This window comes from Podarcis melisellensis (assembly GCF_964234715.1).
Source record: "Podarcis melisellensis genome assembly, chromosome: 14".
NCBI lineage: Eukaryota > Metazoa > Chordata > Lepidosauria > Squamata > Lacertidae > Podarcis > Podarcis melisellensis.
The window spans coordinates 10,366,088-10,393,486 of record NC_138546.1 but is presented as its reverse complement, the minus strand read 5'-3'; the positions used below and the strand labels follow the sequence as shown (position 1 = coordinate 10,393,486).

At 43.7% G+C, this 27,399-nt stretch overlaps 1 protein-coding gene across 1 annotated transcript; it reads left to right on the top strand.

Moving 5' to 3' along the window:
- Positions 1 to 217: 217 nt before the first annotated feature.
- Positions 218 to 27,399, top strand: CCZ1 (CCZ1 homolog, vacuolar protein trafficking and biogenesis associated). The gene is made up of 15 exons (XM_081889247.1): positions 218 to 450; positions 2,755 to 2,852; positions 3,477 to 3,570; positions 8,101 to 8,175; positions 8,886 to 8,933; positions 10,357 to 10,440; positions 12,214 to 12,389; positions 14,646 to 14,727; positions 14,860 to 14,921; positions 15,847 to 15,958; positions 17,751 to 17,784; positions 18,731 to 18,848; positions 24,794 to 24,952; positions 25,756 to 25,883; positions 27,038 to 27,399. Exons 1-15 carry the CDS (start codon positions 352 to 354, stop codon positions 27,091 to 27,093), a joined length of 1,425 nt encoding a protein of 474 aa, XP_081745373.1. The 5' UTR covers positions 218 to 351; the 3' UTR covers positions 27,094 to 27,399.

The window sequence follows — 27,399 nt, the reverse complement described above, 5'->3', positions numbered from 1 at the left end:
TCCAATTCTTCCTCGCTTCTCAGGCGCCTCAGACCTTGGTAGAGAAACCGACCACCCCCCGCCCCTTCAAGGCCGCCCTCTCGGCCTCTTCGCCCCGCGGCCCTCGGCGGCGAGGGAACCGGGAGGCGAAGGGAGCAGGCCCGGGTCGGCGCCGCATCCCTTCCGGGGCGGACGAAGCGGCGGAAGTGTCGGGGGCGGCGAGGCGCGGATCGGTGCCCGTGAGGGGAGCTCCTTGGCCGGCAGCGGCAGGCGCCTGAGAGCCGCTCCCCCCGCCTCCTCCTCCGATGGTCGGCTGCGGCGGCGGCGGAGTCAGGCGGGCCCAGCAGGCGAGGCTCTCCCCTCAGGCCCAGGATGGCGGCGTCCGGGGGAGGCGGGCAAGAGAAGCAGCTGGCGCCGGCCCTGCTCAGCTTCTTCATCTACAACCCCAGGCTGGGCCCCAAAGAAGGCGAGGTAAGGGGGCGACTTTGGAGGTGGTGGGGGGAGAGAAAGCGGCCCTTCAGTCTGAGGGGGGGCGAAGGCTGTGAAACGGGGGGGGGGGCCGTGACAGGCTCCGAAGAGGGAGGGGAAGCGTCCTTATGGTCGTCGGTTTTACTGCTCTCATTTACTCTCCTTCGCTTCTCCCTTTAAAAAAGTAAATAAATCGATTTTTATTGGATTTTCCAAAGATAGCAACGCGGCGAGTTGCAAAGCCAGCCTCAGGAAGGAAATGCAAAGGGGTTTGTTTTCGCAGGTGCTCAATGCAGTTAAACCCGGATCGATATTTAGCGCAGGGGTAAACGTCACGTCGGAAACCAGCGAGGCTACGACGTAGCGCGGTGGCTTTTTCTGCTGCCAAGTGAACACTGGAGTAGACGGGGGGGGGGGCAGATCCGAGGAAGGAGTCTCTCAGCCCAAAGACTCTAAAATGACATGCTGCTTGGCAAATAGGTCGAATCATAATGTTTTGTTTTTAAACCAGAAAAGCGTTTTAAAATCTTTTATATTACAGTGTTGTTTTTAAAATTTTCTTATTTTTCAGAAAAGGAAAAGAATCCTCGCATTTAAAAAGAACCTCCTTGCAGGCGTAGCATAGAGTTTAGCAGTGCAAAACACCATTTTTGAAAACTTTTAATAAAGAGTGGCCTTGATTAGGCGCAAGAGGGAAGTAAATTAATTAATTGATTGGTGCGATTTAACAGTTGTTAAAGTGCCTACATTTTTCTCTTTAAGCACCAAACATGAGTTAAAATGTATTTGCTCTGCCTGCATGCTCATATGCACGCACATACCTTTTAATCACATTCAAATAATTCGAGAATTCCCCCTTCAAAGGATTCTGGGAACTGTAGTTTGTCAAGGATGCAGGGAATTGTAGATTTGTGGAGGGTAAACTATAGTCTCCAGAATGCCCTTTAAATGTGTTGTAAGTGTGTGGCATGTGTTTAATTTCTAATGCAAGCCTATCTAATGCAACCAATGTATCACCAGGTTTCGAGACTTTAGGTTGTATTTTAGGGTGGAGATGGCAGTAGGACAAGATCCAGGTATAAATAACATTTACTTAAACCTGGGATCTTTGTGGTGTTGTGCATTATTTATTTAAGATGTTTAATATCCTACATTCTAAGAGAGTGTGCTTAGGTGACTGGGAATAAATTCATAAGACAAATTCAAATTACATTTTAAAAAAACTTTAATATGGTCATAAAAGAGTACAGTGGGCAGATCAGGTTTTTAAAAAGCATTGATGAATCAGCGGGGGGGGGGGAGTGGGGGGCTAAACAAAACTGTCTTAGGCAGATAATGGAAAATGGAAAATGAAAAGCAAGGAGACCAGATGAACCTCCCATGGCATGGAACGATAGCTATCCTTAGATGTAGTTGCAGTTAACAGTATTATTTCTTAAATTTTCTAGGCAATCTATATACAGTGGACCCTCCGGATACAAATTATACTTGAAAAGTCTGTAACTGGAGGCACCGCTTCTGCATATGCATGCAGTGCGATAGAGTGCTTTTGCGCATGCACGCAGTGCGCAGAGCGCTTCTGCACATGCGTGCGGCGCACAGAGCGCTTTTGCGCATGCACGCGGTGAAACCCCAGAAGTACAGCATACACTTCCAGGTTTGCTGCGTTTGCAACCCGAAAGTTACATATCCAGAGCGGTACGTAACTCGAGGGTCCACTGTAGAATAAAAAAGGGCACCCTCCCTTGAATCTAAAAGACGTACAAAAGGTCCTGCTAACAAGCTTTCTGTAGGCATCTGGTTGGCCACTGTGAGAACAGGATGCTAGACTACATGGGCCATTGGGCTAACACAGAGGGCCAATCTTACAGCTATGGTCGTACAGATGACCTTCTGACAGCCACGAAAATGGGATGCTTTTGTATCTAAAGAGATTGTATTGGCATTCCACATGGAAGTTTCCTTTCACTTTGACAACTGTGGATGTACCTATACTAGTTGAATAATTTTGTCCTGAATAAATAGCTCCTTGTCATCTTCACCTATGTTATACATGTGCATCTATAAATTCCCAGGGCTTTAAAAAATGTTTCTAATAGATGCACTATAGTAAACAACAAAGTAAGATGCACACTGGATTTGGCAGAAAGGCGTTTTTTAATCATTTGGCTGAATCCTTAAAGTGTATTACTATGAAAGGCATACGTGCTACAATTACAATGTGAGGTGTCAGGACTTAATTTAGATAACTTTATTTGAACATAGTTATTTTGTTTTAATCGTTGCTGTTTACTTTTCTAACTTCAGGAAGAAAAGAAGATTCTTTTTTATTACCCCAATGAAGTTGAAAAGAATGAAAAAATTAGAAGTGTTGGTTTATGTGAAGCCATAGTTCAGTTCACAAGGTACTAAGTTCCACATTTTTTCCTATCCCATTTATTTATGATTTAATTATTTATAAGGCGCCTAAAATGTGTTAGGTGCATTTACAAATAAGCTTTAAAAAGCATGTTGCTAGGCAATCTGGTATTATACTTTTATTAGTTGTAGGTTGTGAGCCAATTTAGAGAAATCTTAGTCAATTAATCATGTAAGTTTTATTTTATTTTTTGCTTTTATAGCATGCCTTTCCTCCCACCACCCGCTTTTTATCCTCACCTTGTGAGGTAGGTTAGCATGAGAGAGAACGGCTAACCTAAGTAAGCCTTGTGGCTGAGTGGGAATTTGAACCTGGGTTTTCCTGGACCTAGTCCACACCCTAATCAATAAACCACACTGGTTGTCACACAGATTATCCTTACATATTGACAAAACAGTAGTTCTGAAACAAGAAGCATGCCTTTATTGTTCTTTGATGATGCCCCTATGTGTTTTAGGAGTCACCAACAGGTCTTCTGTTCAGTTAATTAGAGTATATATTTAGATTATTTATTTTAAAATCAATTTGTCAATTATATGTTGCATCCCTAGTTAACAGGTAAGGGTTAACACTCCAATGTGTTCATTTATGTAATATTTTCCTCTTTTAGGACCTTTAGTCCTTCAAAACCGGCAAAATCCCTACACACCCAGAAAAATAGACAGTTCTTCAATGAACCTGAAGAAAATTTCTGGATGGTTATGGTACCTAAATGCATGATACTGTTCTATTAAGCATTTATTTAGGATTTATCAAAGCTGCTTTGAGTATTCTAAAGCGGGGAGAGGAGCCTTCTGACTTTACATTGGGAGAAAGCACATCTTCCCCTTTTGGACATGAATGGAAAAATGGAGAGGGGAAGCATAATTTGCTTGTGTTCCCTCTCATTGCTTATTTGTAAATGGCTCCCGCAGGGGCAGCCCTACCATTGGGTAATGTGCGGCACAAATTTGGGTTGTCACGAAAGGCTGGTAGATTCTTCATTATTTAACGTATTTTTACTGTACTTTTAATGGCAAGGAGGAAGAGAGCTGTTTGTGGAATAATTATCTCCAGTACCAAAATAACTTGACTTTCATTGGCTTGGGAAGTGGGAGTGGGGTGCAGATGCAGGAACACCATTTGCTGCTCTACCTCAGGCAGCAAAATGTCTTGATCTGGCCCTGGAAGTATCCTTGCACCATAATCCAGCATCAGCATTAGCCAGAGGCTATCCTGTGAACCATATAGCTAAGCAAGGATTAAATCTACATCTCCAGTGTTCAAATATTAAGCATTGCATGCCACTAGCACCTTGCGTGTCAAAACCCCTCCCACCAGAAAGAAAGACACAGGACACGATGTTTAAGTTTAATGGGCATGAAATGGCCACAACTTTATTGATTAGAGAATTGAAGGTATTGGCCCTAGGCATTGGCTCCTATCCGCTACCCGGCATGATGTCTCAGCTGGTCGAGAGTGAAGAGGGCGGACCCTGGGCGTGCCCGGCTTAAAATACCTTAAGCCACGCCTCCCCCCGGCCCGCCGATAGGCGGGCAGGGTCGCAAGCACGCCCAGGGATTCCCCCAATTCTCGCGGGGGCCAAGGTCAGCCCCCGCGCTTGGGTGGGGAGGGGCTAGACCGCAACCCCCTCTCCTCCCCAGAGTCAGAAATGGCTTTCTCAAAGATGACATGAAATTATGCTCCTCAAATACTGTAGTATTTTGGAGATTATGTGGTGGAAGGGAAGAACTTGAAACAGCATAATTATTTTATGCTTTTCTATAAATAGTTATACTCAAAAGGCCCTTTGGAATAGAACAAAATCAATTACAATTTGCAACACTAAGGCTTTAATATTCTACACTTTCCTGGGGTAGGTTCTATTGATCTCAGTTCTTCTGATCTCTAGGACTGCATTGTAAAACATCAAAATAAACAATAAAACCATGCAATTAAAACAATTGAAATTTGAAATACTTTATTGTCACTTCTACAACTTGTATACAGTGAGATTACATGAGCACCCCCCACGCAGCTCTCTTAGTCTTAATTCCCCTCATTTACTGACGCACACGCACCAAAAGTCAGTTGCCCTGTTGTTATCTTTTCATTCAGCAGCCTAACAGCCCATGGATAGAAGCTGTTCTTTACCCTGTTGGCATGACTAATCATGCTTCTATATCTTCTGCCCGAGGGCAGGAGATCCAGAAAGTGCCGGCCAGGGGACTTCCGGGTCGGCGCCATCGCCGAATGGCGGGCTCCCTCCGAGCTCCGGAGGGAGCCTGCTCGGCAGGGGCTGGGTCCTACCGCACCGGCGATGCGGGGACCCTTAAAAACCACGGCCACGGAGGCCGTGGACATGGAGACTCGGCTGGCACCGTTAGCGCCCTCCCGACTCGTGAAGGAGCCTTTTTAAAGGCTACGGATCGGGTGCCGGGGAGAAGCGTGGTGCTTTGAGTCCTCTGCTATCCCTGCCGAGCGCAGCCGCGAGCCATCCGGCGGAGAGCGCTGACTTCTTCTATTGAAAATTTGGATCTAAAAGAAGAACCCGTGAGTAATTGGAATATGGACTAAAAAGAGGGATAATTTTTTTAAAATTAGGAGCGAACGGGGGAGGTGGAAAAAAGGAAGTCAGCCCCCCCCTAAATTGTAGAAGAGCCAAAACAAAGGACTGGATAACTAAGATCGAGTGGAACCTTATCTTGCCGAACTAGCAACTTCGCGAGGGAAAATTATAAGATTGAGCTGGAGGAGAAAAGTGGAATTCGTATTAAAAAGCAACCCCCCCCGGAACCCCCGGAGCGATCCGTGAAAATGCCTGGAGAAGAGTAACGGAGGTTTTGACAGCTGTCAAGAGCTGTCAAAACGGAATAATAAAACTGAGACTTTGTTATGAGGACTCTGCCGGTTACATATGTTATAAATTGGATATAAATTGTTTCAAATAAGGATCTACAAGCTATTTGGACTGGTGGATGTGATCTGGAAGGGAACATTGTTACTGTAATCCATCTAGAGGAGCTGAGGGATATTGCATGTGTTTTCGACGGGAAACTTGAACAGTCGAAGGGAACTTTTAATCTCCTGGGAAACTGCAGAAATGGAACATTATTTTGTCTACAGAGGGCTACACTCTACTGGAAACAATGGATTTATCTGCTGAAAAATGAAAGGAACATGATGTAATGTTTTGCTCTTGAACAACAAGCCTCTGCAGAGACACTAGAAGCTTTTGGAAAAAGAACATTTCTGTGAGGGAACAGGGAAGTAAAAAGGAGGAGAATGACTGATAAGAACAAGGAAACAACAAGAACTGGACAGAACTGGGGTGGGAACATTTGGGATATCCAGATTTGACAAGTTCATGGATATAAAATTGGAGTTTTTACTCCTGGTTATAAAAATCTGGATAGAAGAAATGGGCCCCTTTTTTGATAGACTCCTTCTATGATTGGACACTCGTAATTTAAAAAGACCGGTAAAGAACCAGAGGGATGTGGATTTATTGAAATGTGGGATCTTCAGGAAGATATTAGAAGTGGAGGGATAGGAGGAACGCAACAGGGAAAGAGGGGAGGGAAATTTGGAATCCAAAGGTTGTAAAATTATTGTCTGTTTTTATTTTATTTTTATCTGTATCATATTCGAAAGGGGGGAACTCGTGGAAGGGAATAGATCGACCTTAGGGGATGGAAATTTGGATAAATTAAGTTAATGTTGATGAGTGTATTTTGGGAATAAGAATTTGTTGAATTTAATTGCTTTTTTGGAAGATTTGGAATACAAGAGGGGGTGGGGAGGGGAAGTCCTGGTTATTGGAAAAAAGTTTATAAATTGGATTTTATTTGTTTTAATTTGGAAAACCTTAATAAAAATTATTTTAAAAAAAAACAGAAAGTGCCGGCCAGGGTGTGAATCATCCCTGAGAATTTTCCTCACGCTCCTGAGGCAACCTTCTTCCGCTATTTCATCTAGCGGATTCCCGGGACAGCCCATAATATCTTGTGCTGTATTCACCACCCTCTGTAGGCACTTCCTACCAGTTGATGTCAAAGCAGCGTACCACACTGCGATGCAGTAGGAAAGGACACTTTCTATTGTGGACTGGTAGAAGGAGATCATCAAATTGACACAGCATTCAGATAAAACCAAATAAAATAACCAAATAACCAAATAAAAATAAAGCAGCAGGCATTAAAAATGCTTTGAACTAGTAGGTATCCAAAGCCTGTTTAAAAGTGGGACGAGAGGGAGCCCAACGGACTTCTCTTAATAGAGTATGAGGCCACCACCATAAACACCCTGTGCCTGTGGTGACAATAAAGCCAGTCTTTGGGTTCTCAAGGAAGGTGGTCCTTGAGGTAACCTGGCTCTAGGCCATTACAGGCACTATGAGCTTTAAAAATTAACACCAGCACTTTAAAATGAGTTTACACTGAGTTTGGAAACAAATGGACAACCTGTGTCACAAGTTGCTCAGAGAGCTGCAGAGGCTGCTGATTTGTTACCGGCCCAAATTGAAGGTGTTAGTATGCAAAGCCCATAAGAACTTGGGACCAGTTTACTTAAAGGATTGTATTACCTCATATATGTCTGCTCAGCCACTGAGCAGATATACAAGTGACACATGATGTTCGTTCCACACTTGTAACGGTCTTTTAGTGTGGCAACTCCTGTGTTCTGCAACTCTCTGCTCACTGCTCAGGCAGGTGACTTCACTGTTGCTTTTGGAACCTGCTGAAATATTTCTGTTTAGACCAGCCTACCCAGACGTGTAATGCTGATGTGCATTTTAATCTGCAACTTTAGTTTAGAATGCATAATTTAATGGTTGATTTTATTCGTTTTGCTTTTAGAAACCTGCGTTTAACACTGATTTCGATTGGCGATTGTAATGTATCTTCTATGTAAACTGCTTAGAGGTTTTATTTACAGTTCAGTGAGATACAAATTTATTAAATAAATAAAAATATAATAGATACACTACAGAATTGAATAAATTAGAGAGAGAGGTCTCCATTAGTTTGGCTTCAAAAGAATAAGTTGATGTCGGGTAACATAGGCTACAATCCTACACATGTTTTCCTAGGTATAAGCCATTGAATAGGACTCCCAAGGATGCATATATAGGATATCACTGTTAGAGATTTAGTCTCCCTTTTGTATTTGATTCTCCTTTTGGTGTATTGCTGATCACCTTGAGCCAGCAACTCTAAATCAATGAATAACGTCTGTTTTGTTCCACTTTCAAGGTTGTACGGAATCCCATAGTAGAAAAACACAAAGATGGTAAACCGGTTGTTGAGTATCAAGAAGAAGAGTTACTGGTAATTATTAGCATCACTCGTGCTTTTTGTTTCTCCTTCCCCACTTGTCCACAGTGTGCCCTATTTGGGTCTCTGGTTGGACTCTGGTGTGCCTATGTGTTGGACTGCTTTCTTTGGATCACATCAGCAAGGCCGAGAGAGGGGTCTTCTTGTCTCTGTACACAATGCCCAGGCTTGTGCCCCGGAGAGGTCACTTTGCTGCTGCTAATGCAGCAAAAACAGCGCAGGAGGCAGCAGTTACAAGTTACCGGTCTCTGCAGCCACAGCATCCTCTGTGATTCTCCCACAGTTTGATTTCACCTCTGCAGGTGCACTCCATTGTCTCTAGAGACGTATACAGATGCCAATGACAAAGTTAGAGTATTTGTGCCCTCTGCCCAGAATATGACTCAGGTGGACCTCACCTGAACAGTGATCCGCATGCAGCATACCTGCTGCTGGGAAAATATGAGCTAACCTCAGATAAGGATCTCTCAGCAATGGCTATGAACTTTGTGCAGCATTTCTTCAACTGCTATATGTTTTCTGAGCCCAGCTTTGGCTGGAAAGGGTGGGATATAAATAAATTATTATTATTATTATTATTATTATTATTATTATTATTATTATTATTTCTTGGATCTGATGTTATCAGTGCTGCAGCACTGTTTTTCTTGATGACCTCATAGGATTCATCTTGTAGTAACTCTTTGATTCTGGCTATCTTACAGGACAAAGTGTATAGCTCAGTGTTACAGCAGTGTTATAACATGTACAAGGTAAGTTAGATATATGATTTTTGTCAGTTTTCATGCTGGGGTGTGAGAAGCTGTCTTCGCACCTCCATAGCAGAACCCGATCATACACTTTGATTCATAGAGTGCCATTCTTTTCCAAAGTTTGGGTTGCAGAAGTATCTCTTCGATGCTGAACGCTTTATTTACTACATTCATAAGCCACCTTTCTGACAATTGTACTCATGGAGAGAGCAACTGTTTTAGGCACATCCGATACGTGCTCAACCATGCCAAACCCGGAAGTGACCCACAAAATCACAAAAAGGGTCTTTGCAGGCTTTTTCAGTGGTGTTTCAAATATACCCAATTTTACTTAAATGCTTGGTGCCTTGGAACGTAACCACTGTGTAAATTGGGAGTTGCTTGTAATTTAAAAGAGTGGCTTACAGTCTGATAGAGAAGTTAAGAGAAGGGGAAAGGGGTAGGGAGCAAATTCAGGTATTGTGGCCTCTGCAGGAAACAGTTCTGGGAAGGGAGATGTCAGATGGTCCCACTCAAAGTAACAGGCTGGGTGGGGTATCTCAGTTTCTTCAAAATGGCAGCAACACTGACATTTTCTGTGAACATCAAATTCCTACTTCTGTTTTGGCAAAGGACTGTTGCAATTAGCTGATTATTGGCTGGATACAGCATTAACTTTATAATGTGCAATGTGCATTTTTCCCCGTTTCAAAAAATTGCTAACCTTGTGAGACAGCGTTGACACATGGAAAGATAATTTCAATGTGCAAAAACATTTGGGTGTGCCTGGTGGGATTTCTTTCCTTGAAGTGAAGACGTCTTCGCATGCCAAAACACTTTGGAAAGTCTTTTCTGTTTAAAAAATAGCTTGCCATGTGCTTCTACACAAAACTAAAAAGTGTGTGGAGCACCAGATGCAGTGTTCTTTGGATCCTGTTTTGGACCATTGTTTGGCACTGTGTGGATAAGCATTTAAGAACCTTTCAACTCCTGTGATTTCTGTGATTCTCCCTCCCTGGTTTGTGGCAAACCATAGTTTGCAAATTCATTCAAAGCTGCCAAAGTTTAGCTTGTCTTGCATACCAGCCTGCTAGTTGAGCAAATACATGCCTGTCTTGGCTCAAGTCATGTAAACTCATCTCTCACAAACCCTCATAGGTATTTGTTGCTATTTGCACAATATGCTGGTTAAGGTGTGTGCAGGAAATGGGGAGGATATCGCAGAAATCTGGTGCTTCACCTTAATCACAATTGTTCTGTATGTGAATAAACACCTAAGTGCAATGCAAATTTATTGCTCCTAAAGCATCTAAAATTAGGGAACAGGAATTACAGGATTAGCACTTCTACTTCCTTTGTCATTTGATTATATCTTGATTAGTGTATGTGCTTGTAATGACTCAATACTCCCAATTATTCCCTCCCGCCCCCCAATAATTCTTAGCTTTTTAATGGAACATTCCGAAAAGCCATGGAAGATGGAGGTGTAAGAGTACTAAAAGACAGACTAGAGAAATTTTTCCATCGGGTAAGTTTTTATTATCAAAGCAGCAATAGAGTGTTAGAATTTGGCAGCTTGGTCAGCACTGGTGGCCTGATGATCCGTGTTGTCTTGGGTATAGAATGCTCTGAAAGCAGACATGCCTTGCTGTAAAATCTTTTTTTTAAAAAAAATTGTGTGCATCCTCCAACATAATTTTATAATTTTTAAGAAACCTGCTTGCACTTCAGAAACCTTTTCACCCACTTGCAATTGGGTGTGAGCTGTAAGTCTGTTGCTTTCATGAGTGATGCTAAAAATGTGTTTTGTTTGTAGTACTTTAAATGTGAATATGACTAAAGACTAGTGGGGATCAGCTTTATTTTTAGCCAAATGATAACTGCTAGAACGTAGCTGTTAAATTTGAGTCATGTAGCAGACCTGCATGATCCTGTTCTTAGGATCTTGCCCCCTTATTAAGTTCCATAAAATATGCAGAGCCCCAGTCTCCCTTAATTTATAAGCTACTCTCAGAGCTTGGGCAGTCCTTTCCTTACAGGATGCTATACTAGTTTTCTGTATTGTAGTAGTTCCTATTACTCCTGAATGCATTTTCTTTCATTTCACATGACTCCCCAGCAGGCTCCACAACTCTAGTTTCTCCTCTTACTGTTCCCTTCACCTCTTGTCTTTGCCGCCTCTGAGGCAAGGGCAATTTTCCTGTATTCCTTTCTATTCCTCTTAATCTCTAGCTCTCCTCTGTCCACCTTCTTCCTCTTGTGACCAGTTTCCTGTACTCCAGAAGTACTTCTTTTATCCGGCTATCTGTCCTCTGAGGCTTCTAGTCTGCAATGGCCAGTTGCCTCTCCTGCTGTCTGCTTCCGGCCGGGCAACAGAGAAGCAACACAGCGGTATCAAGTGCCACACTGCCTTGACCCATGCCTTTACAGTGGTACCTTGGGTTAAGAACTTAATTCGTTCTGGAGGTCTGTTCTTAACCTGAAACTGTTCTTAACCTGAAGCATCACTTTAGCTAATGGGGCCTCCTGCTGCCACTGTCTCGCCAGCGTGCAATTTCTGTTCTCATCCTGAAGCAAAGTTCTTAACCCGAGATAATATTTCTGGGTTAGCGGAGTCTGTAACCTGAAGCGTATGTAACCTGAGGTACCACTGTATTGCATTGTTGGCTGCTGATTACTGTTTATACCGTAGAGAAATACAGTACCCAGACATGCCTCCCAGGAATTTGCCCACTGGTGTGCTAGAAAAAGGTGGGCTTCATATTTCTGAGAGTCCAAAATACATTTTCCAATATTTGTAGTATAAGTCAGTGAGATGTTGTCACACAGATGTGAAAAGTACACTGGTGTCAGTCATGAACCTGCAGTTAGGATTGGCTATTGCAGGTGGGGAACCTCTGGCACTCCAGATGTTGGACTCCCATCATTCCTTGTTTTTTTGTTTTGTTTGAACAACTGTTTTTATTGGTTTTCTTTGTAATTCCTGTTACAAACTCCTAACTGGGCTTAGTTGGAGTCCAACAACATTTGGAAAGGAACTCCATCGCTGGGCTATTTGGTTTAGATGTAACAACAAACCATAGCTTGCATCCTGGCTTATTAATGAGGTCTGGGTGAAAGTGGGTAACTTCTGCCTAGAACACAGCAGAAATGGAAGCTTTCAATACCCTCACCTTGCATCTAAACAGGAGAGAGGGCATGAGCCTGAGACGTGTGCCAGATTGTGTTTGTCATGTATTTCATGCCACTGCTTTTAAACAAAGGCAGTCATTAATACAGCTTTTCTATGTTTATTCTTCAGTACTTGCAAACACTTCATTTACAGTCATGTGACCTGCTGGATGTTTTTTGTGGGATCAGCTTCTTCCCATTGGATAAAATGACTTACTTGAAAATCCAGTCATTCATCAATAAGATGGAAGAAAGTTTGAGCATAGTCAAATATACTGCCTTTCTCTACAATGATCAGCTCATCTGGTAGGTACCTGAGTGAATGGATGTCAGGGCAATGCCTCAAATCCAGCCCCCTCAAAGGGACCTAGTTTTGTATATCCAGTACTTTGTATCTCATTGTTTATCTCCTTGTTAGAGATACGTTGCAGATTTCTGTGGTAAAATCAATCCAAAGCAGTCCAGGAGGCTTTGACATCAGCTGTTTCACATTGAAATCAGTAGTGCAAAGGAGGAAGGAAAAATGTGGTTTCTACTGAACCAGCCTTAGTCATGCTTACACTGAAGTAAAAAAAAAGTTCATTGATTTCAATGGGTCTTCTCTGAGTACGGCTAACATGGGATATCATCCTCAATCTCTGAGGATCTTGTTAATAAATAGTCCCTTGAGGCACTAAAAATATCATTCTTCAGAGTCTTTAATTTTGAAGGGGAAAAAAATGAAGGTGTGTAAATAAATAAAGGAACCCGAAAATTGGAACGGCGGCATGTTTTCCAGCAACCCACAGCTCTCTTTTGCCACCATGACTTCACGGATCTGAAATGTTGCATTTTAAAAAGAAACAAAGAAATGTCTGCAGTCTGCAGCATCCTTGTAACTTAAACCTGGCAGTTCCCCTTCAGCTGCGTTTCTTTTCAGGGTGTTTATTGACACGGCACAGCTGCGCCAAGCATCCAGTTTCATTTGAGAGTCGCAGTTCAAGGGTTTCCTATTCAAAAGTGATTAAGGAGTCAAGAACTAATGTGCTCCAAGCCTAGACAAGAAGTAATCTACGTATGACTGCATAAAATAATTAAATCAGATTAGGGTTTCCTGGGTTTGTTTTTCTTCTCCCTTTTTCACTTCTTCCCCTTTACAGTAAGCTTATATTAGGAGCTCCACAGTAATGAAATATAGAATTCATTCGAAAACTTACCAGAACAACTAAATCGTGTGGCCATGCTTTGTACATTACAGTGAGAAATAGGGAATGAGAACTCCTTCCATTGGGAGTCAGCTAAGCCCTGGACTCGCATCAGAAACTTAGGACCAAAGCCTAGGTTTGTTTTTCAAGTTTCTAGCCTACCCCATAATCTGTTTATAAACCAAGCTTGAGACTTTTATCAGTGCTTGTGTGTCAAAGCTAGTTATTAAATGAAGTAGTGCTTTATAATTCGGAGGCATTCCTTTATTTTGGAAGCTTAGTGAAACTGGAAATGTAGCCATGACTTTCAAGTTCGTTGGAACAGAAAGGCATAAGTCTGCTTTATAGAATCATAGAATCATAGAGTTGGAAGAGACCACAAGGGCCATCGAGTCCAACCCCCTGCCAAGCAGGAAACACCATCAGAGCACTCCTGACATATGGTTGTCAAGCCTCTGCTTAAAGACCTCCAAAGAAGGAGACTCCACCACACTCCCTGGCAGCAAATTCCACTGTCAAACAGCTCTTACTGTCAGGAAGTTCTTCCTAATGTTTAGGTGGAATCTTCTTTCTTGTAGTTTGGATCCATTGCTCCGTGTCCGCTTCTCTGGAGCAGCAGAAAACAACCTTTCTCCCTCCTCTATGTGACATCCTTTTATATATTTGAACATGGCTATCATATCACCGAATTCATATCACCCAATTTGGCAGATTCCAGTGCTCACTCTCTGGTTTATATTCATGGATCCAAAAGCATTACACTAAGCTTGGATGTGTTAGGTGTTCCTGCAAATTACATTAGGCAGCCAACATCTTACCTGTCGTGTTCATACTGTACATAAGACACAAGACTTATGAATGGTGAGGCTTTGCCTTTACCAGCTTGTGGGTCTTCTGTGTAAGCAATTAACAGTCAGGCTGCATCTCTCGATAAACGATCACAGAGCTGGGAAAGATCCTTTGGCTGAGACCTTGGAGAGCTGCTGTTAATCAGTGGAGAAAGTGCTGGGCAAGAAATGTAAGCTTGTTTTGACACAGGCTGTGGCAGTTTTATGTGTAAGCAATTAACAGTACAGTGGTACCTCAGGTTAAGTACTTAATTCGTTCCGGAGGTCCATTCTTAACCTGAAACTGTTCTTAACCTGAAGCACCACTTTAGCTAATGGGGCCTCCTGCTGCCACCGCGCTGCCAGAGCACGATTTCTGTTCTCATCCTGAAGCAAAGTTCTTAACCTGAAGCACTATTTCTGGGTTAGGGGAGTCTGTAACCTGAAGCGTATGTAACCTGAAGCGTATGTAACCCGAGGTACCACTCTACTTGAAACAGTGGACAGCCTTGTCATCATGTGCTATAATGTTGTCTTTCTTAACATTCCAGGAGCGGATTGGAACAAGATGACATGAGAATTTTATACAAATATCTCACCACATCCCTGTTTCCAAGGCATATAGAACCAGAGGTGAGTCGTGGGGCTTGGCTTACATAAACAGGAAACTACTACTATTTCCTGTTTAAAAAACAGCTCAATTTTTCTCCTCCTAGGAGTGGGGGGCAGGAAATTTCCTTAACCATGCAATCTCTTTTGTTTCAGTTGGCAGGGAGAGATTCCCCAATACATACAGAAATGTCCGGAAACCTACAGCACTATGGAAGGTAGCAGTTTTACATCTGTTGTGGTCTTTCTTGCCACCGGGCCAGAGATTCGAAACCTCCAGGTGTTGTTGGACTACAACTCCCATAATCCCTGACCATTGGCCATGCTGACTGGGGATGATGGGAGTTGGAGCCCAACAGTTTCTGGTGAGCCACAGCTCCCCCTACCCTGGCTTGCGGTTTGTTTTTACAAGGTCATTTATCCAGAGGTAATAATTTACCGTATTTTTCGCACCATAGGACGCACTTTTTCCCCTCCAAAAATGAAGGGGAAATGTGTGTGCGTCCTATGGTGCGAATGCAGGCTTTCGCTGAAGTGCGCACCGACCCCTCATGCTCTCCAGGCTTCGCACACCTCTCCGCAACCAGCGCTGGGCTCCCGCTGCTTGCGGAGAGTTGCCAGCATGCCGAAGCCTGCGCGCGCTGAGATCAGCGGCCCAGGCTTCGGGGACCTCTCCCCACGCTGCGGATGTGTGCCCGGTGCACGGGGCGCTCTGCTTCAGGGCGCCCCGCCCGCCCGGCGGCAGGCTGCTATCCGCAGCGTGGAGAGCCCTGCGGAGAACTCCCACAGGGCTGCCCAGGCTGCGGATGCGCTCCCGAAGCGCTGGGCGCTCTACTTTCAGGGCGCCCGATGCTCCGGGAAGCAGGCTGCTATCCGCAGCCTAGACAGCCCTGCCGGACCTCCTGCAGGGCTGCCCGGGCTGCGGATGTCTTCCTGAAGCCTGGAGAGCGAGAGGGGTCGGTGCGCACCCACCCCTCTCGCTCTCCAAGCTTCAGCGAAAGCCTGCATTCGCCCCATAGGACGCACCCAGATTTCCCCTTCATTTTTGGAGGGGAAAAAGTGCGTCTTATGGGGCGGAAAATACGGTATATAGGTGTTTTTTTACATAAACAAAATAAATAAACTCCCATCTTTGCCTTTCAGGTTTCTTACTGGACCTTTGAACCTGAATGATCCAGAAGCGAAATGTAGATTCCCCAAAATATTTGTGAACACAGAGGATACTTACGAAGAGCTTCATTTAATTGTTTATAAGGTAACCGTTGCACCTTTCCCTGTTCACCGAAAAATGAAATTATATTCCAATTCTGTAATGAGGTATGTATGTAGAAATCTTGCCCTCAGTGAAAGAGTTCAGCTTCTCTCATTTCCTGGGCGATATTATCTTTAGAGCTGGGGAGGAACCCCAAAATTGTTTCCGGTTATGTCCATCTGAGAGCCGCAGTCCTGTGCCAACTTACTTTGAAGTAAATTCACTACAATCAGAAGTATTTCTAAGCATGCATAAAATTTGACTGCAACTCTGTGTCATCATGCACTGCAGTACTGTTTCGGGAAACACAGAAAAGCCCCAAGTTAACCATAACAATTAGCAATGAGAGTAGCCAGCTGTCATTCATATTTCAGGAGAGGAGCATTTTAATGACACCGGGCTTTGAAGACTTATAATTCCAGCAGATAATGTATACGCCACAGCTTGCTGCAAAGAACTGTGAGAGGTGTCTGAGGATGCGAAGAACTGGAACCCAGGGGTAGCCGACGTGGTGCTCTCTGGGTGCTGTTGAACTGCAACTTCCACCTCCCCCTCCCTCCCCGCCACTTTCTTTTTTAAGAGGAGCCGTGGCTACAAGTGACTACCAGCTTATCCCATGCACAATAAGTATGTTTTGACAATTGGTTATGCCGGCTGGGGCTAGTGGGAATTATCGTTGCAGTATGTGGAGGGCACCACGTTGGCCACCCCTGCTCTAACGCTGCTCAGAGTTCATTTCAGATCACGCAGGAACCAAAGTGTAGTGCTAGAGTACCGTATTGGCCCGAATATAAGCCACACCTTTTTTTTCCAAATTCCGACCGTGAAAAGTTAAAGTGTGGCTTATAGTCACAACCTTACAAAAAGCCCGATATCGCGGCTGAAACAGACATACAGTGAACCCCACCCCCTTAACTCTTTAACTCCTGCTGGAGCCCTGGCGAGCGGGCCTGGCGGGTGGCCTCCAGTGCCGCCACTTCTTGCCTAGCCGGCCCCTGCCACTGTTAGGGAGTGGGGAGTGCCCGCCTGGTGGGGGGGGCAGCTGGTTGCGGGTGCCCAGGCGGGCCACTGCCTCCACTGTCACCCTACACAAACCTCCCCCCAGCTGCACCGTGTGGGGCTGGTGCTGCAGGGGAGTGTTGTGGCACCTTCGGCAGCCCCCCATCATTTCCCAGTGCGCCATGCAGGCCCTCTAGGGCTTGAATTTTTTCCTCAGACCACGTGGTCGCCGCCAATTTTAAGGGAGCGGTTTATATTCGGGTATTGTCTTCTTTTTCTTCCCGCCCCCCTGAATTTTAAATGTGTGGCTTATATTCGCATGCGGCTTATATTCAGACCAATACGGTATATACTTTGCAGTTCATATGAATCTAAGATCCTGGGCCTGGGAAAGCTGAGGCTTGTATGAGAGACCCATTGTCAGTCAGAGGTCAGAGATAGAAGACTAGATGACACTCCTCTTCTTCCACCCCTGTCAGATCTTCATAGGTTTGGGTCTTAACCAGGGATGGGGAAACTGTGGCCCTCCTGATACTGTGGGATTCCAGTTTTAAAAATCTCTGATCTTTGGCCATGCTGGCTGGTATGGATGGGAACTGGGAGTCCAACTGCATAAGGAAGGCTGCAGGTCTTCCAGAAGACGTCATCCAAAATATCTCCATGTCCCATGGGAGCTTCCCTAGAATTACGAATTTAGGAAAGTACAGCAACATTCTTGAGCAGAGCTTAACTCCCAATAGTCAAGTGTATCCATGAGACAGAAAACGTATTATGATAAACGTATTCTTCCTTGCAGGCTATGAGTGCAGCTGTCTGCTTTATGATTGATGGTGAGTATCAAGTAATACTCTTTGAAACAGCTATGGAAGTTTTAAGTCTTCTTGTTTTTGACAAATCCTGACATTAGAGCATTATCCATGGTTATTTGGACATTAACTGTAACGGTATGTTGCTGTATGTAGTTTTAGCACCATCTAATAATAATAATAATAATAATAATAATAATAATAATAATAATAAATTTTATTTATATCCCGCCCTCCCCAGCCGAAGCCAGGCTCAGGGCGGCTAACAACAATAAAACAGTACAAAAGTACAGCACAAACAACATTCTAAAATCATTCATTATAAAATTAATTAAATGTTTTTCTTTTTTTTAACTGTGTCAAGTCGAAAGGGTAAAATTTCTGTCCAGTGATTCCGGCACTCTGCTAATGAGTCATCAAAGGGTAAATATGGATAATGGAGTAGAAGCACAGAGGCAGCCTGATCCAATATATGTTTACTCAAAAATAAGAACAACTGAATTCAGTGAGGATTGCTTATAAGAAACTCTGCAGAGTACAGCAATTTCAAAAAATGTTGTAGGTTCTTAAATATTCTTATGCACAGAATTGTTAGATCATCTGATCTTCCAGCTGTTTCAGTGCTAACATCACCTCTTGGTCAGGTGGGGCTTCTTATTCCACATGTACAGAATCCCAGTGCCTCGAGTGTAACAAACAGTTGAATCTGCTCCATTATCCCTGTAAATCAGGGATGGGGAACGATTGGCCCTCCCAAATGTCATTGAGACTCCAGCTCCCATCAAGCCCCAGTTAGCATGGCCAGAGGTTGGGAAGGATGGGAGTTGTAGTCCAACAACACCTGGAGGTGGACAGATTGCCAATTCCTGCTGTAAATATTTGGTGTGATCTTCTAAATGTGATGTAGTTGTGGCACACAGAAGGGAAGTATCAATGGTTGGTTGGTTTGTTTCCCCCAACTGTTTCACAGCCTCTACACAGCCTACGTTGGATTTTTGCCGTAAACTTGACAGCATTGTCGGGCCTCAGCTCACAGTATTGGCTTCAGATATATGCGAACAATACAACATCAACAAAAGGATGTCAGGGTTGGTACTCTCTTTATTTCTGTTTCACAACATCAGCTTTTTAACAGGGGTGCAGATATTTTAAGAACTGCCTAAAATAGGAAGCAAATCATATTCATGGCAACATATTGAAAATTCTGTGTTATTTTTAAGTTTCGAAACATGCCCTCCCCCTGATCTTCAGCTGACAAAGGCCCCCAGAGCCCTTGTCACAATGTGGAAAAAGACATTGTAGGCTTACAATCTAAGCAGCTGAGTTCTTCTGGGAATGGAAGAAGCTACATTGGGCCAAGTGACAACCACTTTGCATTTTATCCCCAAATAACTTTGAGCCTCCAATTTATTAGTCCTTACCCAGAAGCCTTCACTGTCTGTCTGAAGAGACAAACACTCTTACCTACTGAATGAAGAATGTACACAGCACAACAATTCTATAAGATGCTGGTTTTGCAGACATGGGCAGTATCTTCAGGGAGGGCCTGCTTACCTCTTTGTCTGTTGCCTTTCGGCTGGCAGCATGTCTGCTACTATTTTCTTGCCCGCTGCATGCAAAGCGATGCTATGCAGCAGGTAACTGGGTCTACCACTTGTGAGCGAATAAGACAGTTCCTTCACCAGTGGCTACAGCTGGGTGAGGAAATGCTCTATATAATAGAGAGATGGGAACTGGATCCTCTTCCACCCCACCCCCCCGGGCCCTGCAGGACAACTCTTGGCAGGTAAATGAGGGCAGCTGACAACTTGAAAGGGCTTCACCTTCTGAAGTCTGTTTGAAAGTGATTTCAATACAAACCACTTGGAAATGGACTTCAAAGGTGATGTCTCTCAGCACCCATCAGCTGGTTGGTGCTGGAAGGCGTCAGTGCAAACTGCTTGGAAAATGACTTCAAAGTTATTTTAATTTTGTTTACTTGGAGCATTTGTACTCCGCTCTTCGGCCAAAAGGCCCCCCGAGAGCGGCTTACATGGAATCAAAACAAGACACTCCCCACCTACAGGCTTACAGTCTTAATAAGCAAACAGAAATACAATACAGTGGTACCTTGGTTCTCAAACAACTTGGAACCCAAACACTGCAACCCCGGAAGTAAGTGATTTGAATGCCACACTTCTGTTTTGAGTGTTACACTAAGGTCTGTCTGTTTTCGCTATTTATTTTGGGTTTTTGTGGCTTTTTGTTTTGTTTCTGTTTTTGTGACTGTGTGGAACCCAGTTCAGCTACTGATTGATTGATTGATTGTGTGACTGCAATATATTGTTTATTGCTTTCATTTTATGGATTAGTGGTCTCCTTAGATAGCAAAACCCATGTTAAATTGCTGTTTTAGTGGTTGTTTTTAAAAGTCTGGAACGGATTAATCCATTTTGCATTACTTTCTATCGGAAAGCACGCCTTGGTTTTGGAATGGACTTCTGGAACGAATTAAGTTTGAGAACCAATGTACCACTGTACAAAGGGGGAATGGCTGCCCTCAGACGACAGTTATGCTTCCCCACAGCTGACCCTACACCTGACATCAAAGGTGGGGCATGTGGGTGTGGTTTGGGGGGGAAATGCCTAGTGGGCCAAATTAGACCTTTGGGCCAAAGGTTCCCCACCCCCAGTTTATTACCTTGTGGCAGTGCAGCATCCTCTTTCCTGTCGTCCTTATTTCTCATCCCCTTTGATAAATTGGCTCCCCAGAAAGAAACAGAGATAAGGAGCCCATTTATTCGTGGCTGTTTTCAGGTTGGATAGAAGAGGCATTTCTTTGCAAACTTTGCCCTAGTGTCAAGAAAGAGACCTTGTCCTCCAAGGATGACAAAGGTAGATTTGCTTGGTTGGTTTCATTCTCATCCCAGGTTTGGAGGCAAATGGATGCAATGCACGGGGAGGGGGCCAGGCCACAGAGATCTGCACTGCCCCATCAGGTCTCCTCTCAGGTGTCCTATCAGGTATGTTCCCCAGGGAAGCAAAGGAGCCTCAAAAAATTGGATATGGTGTTGCTTCACCCACCCACTCACCCCTGCATGGTCAAAGCAGTACAGTGGGGCAAGGAGCATGCAGTTTTCACTGGTGTTTTATGGCACACATTGGGATGTATGAGGAATGGGGCAGGGGAGAGAGGTTAGAACCTTGCCTCCTAGCCCATTGCTGAACAACCAGGGTGATAAAAGGGCTAGCCTTCTCCTATCCAATGGCTGTGCTTCCTTGGAGAGACACACAGCTGACTCTGCGGCTCCCTGAGGTTAGGGGAACCTATTTGATGGTGAAAATGAGTGTGCAGTAGAAATCTGTTGCTGGTAAGGGTCCCTCCACACTGGTGTTGTTGCAGGTTTCTTCCGCAGCATATTGTTAAGGTTCAGCCAACCTCTTTAATAAGCCTGATCTGTTTGCTTAGAGATGTTGACTATTTAATGAGCATTCATCCTGATTTGTTTGTGGGGAGGTTAGACAGTGTTGCATCAAAGCATTTCCCCATCGCTTGCCTTATTAGAAAAATTCCAATCTTTTGGGGAAGTGAGTTTGTTTTGCAAAAGCTTCAAATCAGCTTTAATTGCACAGCCTGGTTTTCCCAGGATGTGATCGAAACCAGCTCAAAAACAGTGTCCGCCTGGAAGCAGCCTGTGGCAATAAAACTGCATTAGTGGTGGGTTTGTGCTGGACTCTCTACCCATCAATTCCACTTTATAAGTTGCTCTGGGATGCTTCCCCATTGTTACTGCCTTATTGCCATTTGTGGCTTGAAGAGTTACAGGACTTCACCAGGAGACTACAGGATAGGCACTTGCTGCAGATGAAGCAGTATGACTGTCCTGAAGCTTTTTCAGGCGCAAATGGTGTTGAAAGTGCAGTCGCATGTCACTGTCCCAATAACCTCATGAGCACAACTCACCATGAATGCTCAGTAAAAAGGGTGGGTGGAGGGGCCTTGAGCTCCAGAGCTCTAAAACCTTGAATCCTTTTAGCCTGCCACTCGTTTAAACTTGCTGCCTGGTGACTCAAGAAGAAAGTTCCTTTTTGGAGGGGGATAAGGTTAGCTCTTGTTATTTGCAATAGAATGAGAAAGCAGTTGTACTAAGTCAATTGGACTATGCAAGAAGTCACAAGGTAAGGCTCCTTTTTTAAATAGTAAAAACAGTTAACAGTTCTATTTCCTGAGACCCTTTTCTTCAGAAGCCTCAGGTCATCCACATTTCCTCTTGTCCTGCTGCTTTCCTCAGGGGGAAACTGCTCTTTAGTGTTCAGTCAGAGCAAATGGCAATTCAGGTTTTCTTCGGATTGACGATCACTCCAATTTAGCACTAAAGAGTGGGTTTTCCCTGGGAAATGAGCAGGGAAACTGTTCAGAGCATGGGACAAGCAAAAATGCAGATAAATGCGCAGTAATGAGACACCATTTAAATTTTATAAGTAAAATATAAACAAACCATAAGAGATCTACTGACCAAACCACTATCCCAGCTTCTTTGACTCAAGGGGCTTGTCGCAAACATATTCTCTGAAAGCTGGGGCCACTAATAGTGTGAAAGCAAGTGATTAACTGGGGGTGTTGGCAGGAGGCTTAAAATATTAGGAAACCAAAAAGCTGTAGTTACTATAGTGGTTTCATACGTACCTTCCCAGACCTTAAGCTCTTCTTCACAGGGCTGCTTTGAGTGCCCCCACCAAACAAAGTGAAGTCAGTAACCACTAGGGTGGGGGCCTTTTTTGTCTCTTAGCTGCTTGTTACTGCTATTGATTACATCACATTTTCATGCGCTGGGAGGTCAGAAAAATTGCCCAGGGAACATCTTGTGCTTTCTGGCTATGACCTTTTGTGTTCAGCACATCAGAAAACCTACAGCCAGCCCTTATAACTTCTGGGATCTTAAAAGACAGATAAACTTCTGTTTAAAAAGCAAAAAAAGTCAAACCTTGGGGCCCCTATAAAGGCTTCGGAGCCATACACACATGCCCAATAACCTCTCCGTTTCTGAGCTGCTTTTCAGTCTTGTAGCAAAACCCCAACATTTATGGTGTCTACTGACTTTTAAGAGATTCAGCCACAGTTTAAAGTTATGTGTGTGTGTGTTTAGTCAGCTTATTTGTCCCTGGGGACATATGTTGCTCATCATCTTTAAAAAACCCACTGTTGAATCTATCAAAGCTGTCAGTTATGCTTGTAACTGGACCAAACTGCTCGCTTTTTTTAAATGGTGCTGGCAGATGAGAGTGATGGAAGCTTATCTGATTAAGCCTGCCTTAAACTTTGATGTGGTGACATCCTGAGAACCTGTTGCAGCGTCTCTTAGTGCTAATACAGCTGGGTTGATCTCGTACGGAGCAAGTTAACCAGCTTTAGTTTGAGGTGTCATGTGACATTTATTGCATGGGGAAGCACCAAGCTGCAAATGTCAAAATACATTTGATTTTCCAGAATCGTAGACAACAGCATCAACCCTAGTATCTGTAGAGTTTAGAATGATCAAACTGACCAGCTCTTGATCTGACATGTGTTTCTCAGATTGCAGTAAATGTGTAAAAGCCAGGGGGTGGGGTGGGACGGGACAGGAAAAGGCGAGGGCTTTTTTTTATCATCTTCAATTTTTCAGAAACAAGCGGGGGGACACACCAGATAATTTTTTTCATTCCCCCCTCCCCAGGCCTGTAAATCTCTTAATTACAGGTGCATTTTGTGGTTCAAAGTGCAGTCTGTTTGTATTATATTTTTTAAACTTTAAACAAACTTCTATGTAGTTTTGCTTAGCAAATGTTGACCTGTTAAATTTGGAGCAAGCAGCCATCAGCAGATCTTAGCTGGGATGTGACTGCAATGCAATGAGGGAGCAGATATGCTTTGCATGCAGAGGGGCCTTATTTAATACCTGCCATCTCTAGTGAATAGAATCAGGCAGCAGCTGATGTTGAATACCTCTGCCTGAAATTGCGGAGAGCTGTTGTAAGTCAAAGTCGACAGTGCTGGGCTAGACATGATACAAGGCTCTCCATGGCTTTCCTAACCTTTCTCCAGAATATTGAACCATTTCCTGACCTCGGTCTGCTGAACAAGAACAAATGCTTCTTGGACTATAGCAGGGGTGGAGAACCTTTTTAGTCCAGCAGGCTACCTCTTTATCTCCCCACCTCTGCAGCCCGTGATGATGTCAGGTGGCTGATAGGTAAGCAATCCCACCTACCTGTTAAAGTCAACCCACGGGGCAGGGAGCAGTTTTGCTTCACCAGTGTGGATTAAACACTCTGCTCACCAGCTGATGAGTAGAGGGTTCAGTCTGGCTGGCTGCAGGAGTCTGCTTCACCAAGGGAATGCCATGGCAAAGTGGCAGGATCAAAGCTCTCCCCCCCCCCGGTGATGTCAGCAGATGGACAGCTAGATGTTGTTTTAGGACAGGGAACGCCTTGCAGGCCAACCTGAATTTTAGGGTCTTCTAGCCAAAAGAAAACATTCCCCCCAATTTCATCTGGGGCAGCCTTCCTCAACTTGGTGCCCTCCAGGTGTTGCTGGACTATAACATCTGCCACACGCAACCATTGGCCATGCTGGCCCTCCTGATATTTTAGATTACACCAGTTTGGGGAAGGGCTGTCAGTCAAGCTGATCTCCCAACTCTTGTAACTTGGTCAGGACCAAGCTGAGGACCTCACTAGAAATGTATCACAAATTGTGAAGGCCTCATGTTCTCTGGTGTTGCACTGCAGCACCAGACTTCTTGTCTTCTTGAACGGCTCAGCAGTTCTCAGGATCAGGTCTTTAGCCTTTCTGAATTCCCTGATTCTGAAGTGGCATTAGCAAACCATAGACATCACTTCGGAGTCTGACAGCTGCTAATATTTTAATGGCTTCCGGGAACAATTTTTCGATCCTGACTTAAAAATTAAAGCATATGGCAATATGGTAGTAAGCCACTCTAGATAGATGTTCAACTCTCTTTGCAAAAATAGCCTTCCTCTTGCTTACTTGACCATTTCCTTCTTTGTTTCCTAGGTCGGAGAAGGAACCTCAATTTAAATTTATCTATTTCAATCACATGAACCTAGCAGAGAAAAGTACAATTCACTTGAGGAGAACGCCCAATATCTCGCTCACATCGGTTCATCCTGACTTGATGAAGATTCTTGGTGATATCAACAGTGACTTCACCAGGTGATGTAGCATTCTTCCCTGCCTTTGTTAAAATCTGAATATCATTCAGTTTGCATAGTTAGATCCGGCAGTGCATACTTGGAAGCAATTTTCTTCTTCCTTAGCCATAATGCTGTAGTCAAAGTAATACACCAGGAGTGTAAATATTCTCCGTAGTATGATAATGGTTATAAATCTCACTACTACTAAAGATTCTGAGTGAGTAATGTTTCCTTATCCTGTTCATCCTCAGGGGAAAAAACACACCTGTAAAGTCTATCATTATATTATTACCTCTTTTTACAGATAAGGGAAAGTGAGGCAGGGAGTGAAGGAATTTCTGAAAGCAAACCAGTAGATTTATGGGTGAGATGAGATTTGAACAGAGGTCTCCCAGATCCAGGCTCAGCACATTGTCAGATAGACCACATTGGCTAAATACATGCATACATACATATCACAACTGGAGAATTTTAGACGGCATTTGTGTGGTGCCGCAGAATTGAACAGGCAAATTTCTGTTAGGAGGTGAAGCTGTGTGTAATGTTTTTTGCAGTCCCAGGAATTGAAGCTGCTAGATCCTAATATTAGCAAATTCTCCAGGAATTCTGTGTCAGTGTGGTACAGATCCTACCACAAATATAAGAATTACTTAATCTATAAGACTTGAAGAAAACCTAAAACAATAAACCAAAGCTCGATCCACTTGCTGATGTTTAAAATCTGCTTTATATGTTAGTTACTGTGTCTTTTGCTTTGTTTTATTCCTTTGTTACTTATTTGAGGCATCCTAAGATTTCCACATACCACCTTCTTCCTTTTAGGGTTGATGATGATGAGGAAATCATAGTGAAAGCAATGAGTGACTACTGGATTGTTGGCAAGAAATCTGATCAGCGGGAGCTGTATGTAATTTTGAATCAGAAAAATGCAAACCTGATTGAAGTGAATGGTAAGAAACTTTTTAAAGTGTTTTTTTTTAGTTTTACCACTGTTAAGTGTTATTAAAATACTTTCATTACTTATATATAGAACTCATTATATTTTAGGGGACGCGGGTGGCGCTGTGGGTAAAACCTCAGCGCCTAGGACTTGCTGATCGCATGGTCGGTGGTTCGAATCCCCGCGGCGGGGTGCTCTCCCGTCGTTCGGTCCCAGCGCCTGCCAACCTAGCAGTTCGAAAGCACCCCTGGGTACAAGTAGATAAATAGGGACCGCTTACCAGCGGGAAGGTAAACGGCGTTCCGTGTGCTGCGCTGGCTCGCCAGATGCAGCTTGTCACGCTGGCCACGTGACCCGGAGGTGTCTGCGGACAGCGCTGGCTCCCGGCCTCTAGAGTGAGATGAGCGCACAACCCTAGAGTCTGGCAAGACTGACCCGAACGGGCAGGGGTACCTTTACCTTTACCTTATATTTTACAAAACATAAGGGGATAGCTTTTTGTCCCAAGGAGCTTAAAGTTTAAAATAGACACAGGGGAGGGAAACTGCAGCAGAGCAACACAGGAATAAAGTATTCATTTATTTCAACTATCACCTCCTGGCAAATAGAAGGGGAAGAAATGGAGGCAGTGAGAGATTTTACTTTCTTGGGCTCCATGATCACTGCAGATGGTGACAGCAGTCACGAAATTAAACGATGCCTGCTTCTTGGGAGAAAAGCAACGACAAACCTAGACAGCATCTTAAAAAGCAGAGACACCACCTTGCCGACAAAAATCCATATAGTTAAAGCTATGATTTTCCCAGTAGTGATGTGTGGAAGTGAGAGCTGGACCATAAAGAAGGCTGATCGCCGAAGAATTGATGCTTTTGAATTAGGGTGCTGGGGGAGACTCTTGAGAGTCCCATGGACACTTCTTGCATTACAATGGTGCATGGAGAGGAAGGGGTTATGCAGAAGGCTTTTAGATTTTATTCTGTCAACAGTGATGTTTAAATTTAAGCTGAACCTTTGAGAAAGCCACCTGTGTGGCTTTCCAGTGACATGATCTGTAAATGACTACAAAACATTTACGGATCACGTCACTAGAAAGCCAATTTGTAGCTTGTAATTAGTGCCATACTTCTAAGTCTTAAAATAATATTTCCTTTTTTCCCCCCTCAGAAGAAGTAAAGAAACTTTGTGCAACACAGTTCAACAATATATTCTTCTTGGATTGATCAGCTGGGGGCAAACTCTTTTGAAGACGGCTTTAAAATATCCTGAAAGAATTCTGGTTTACTGTGACAGGTTATTAGTCATATTACTGACTGGAATAATGACAGTAGTAGAGCAATACTTGCTTTGTAAGAATCAAATTTCTACTAAAACTCTACATTCTGATCATATCGTTTTTAGATTTTAAAGTATTTATGTGCAAATGAATTAAAATTAGTCTGAATTAAACATGTGTCATTCCATTTCTCAGATAATGTTATGTGAATATTTTACTGGAAAAATAAAATTAGTCATTGTTACAATTTTAA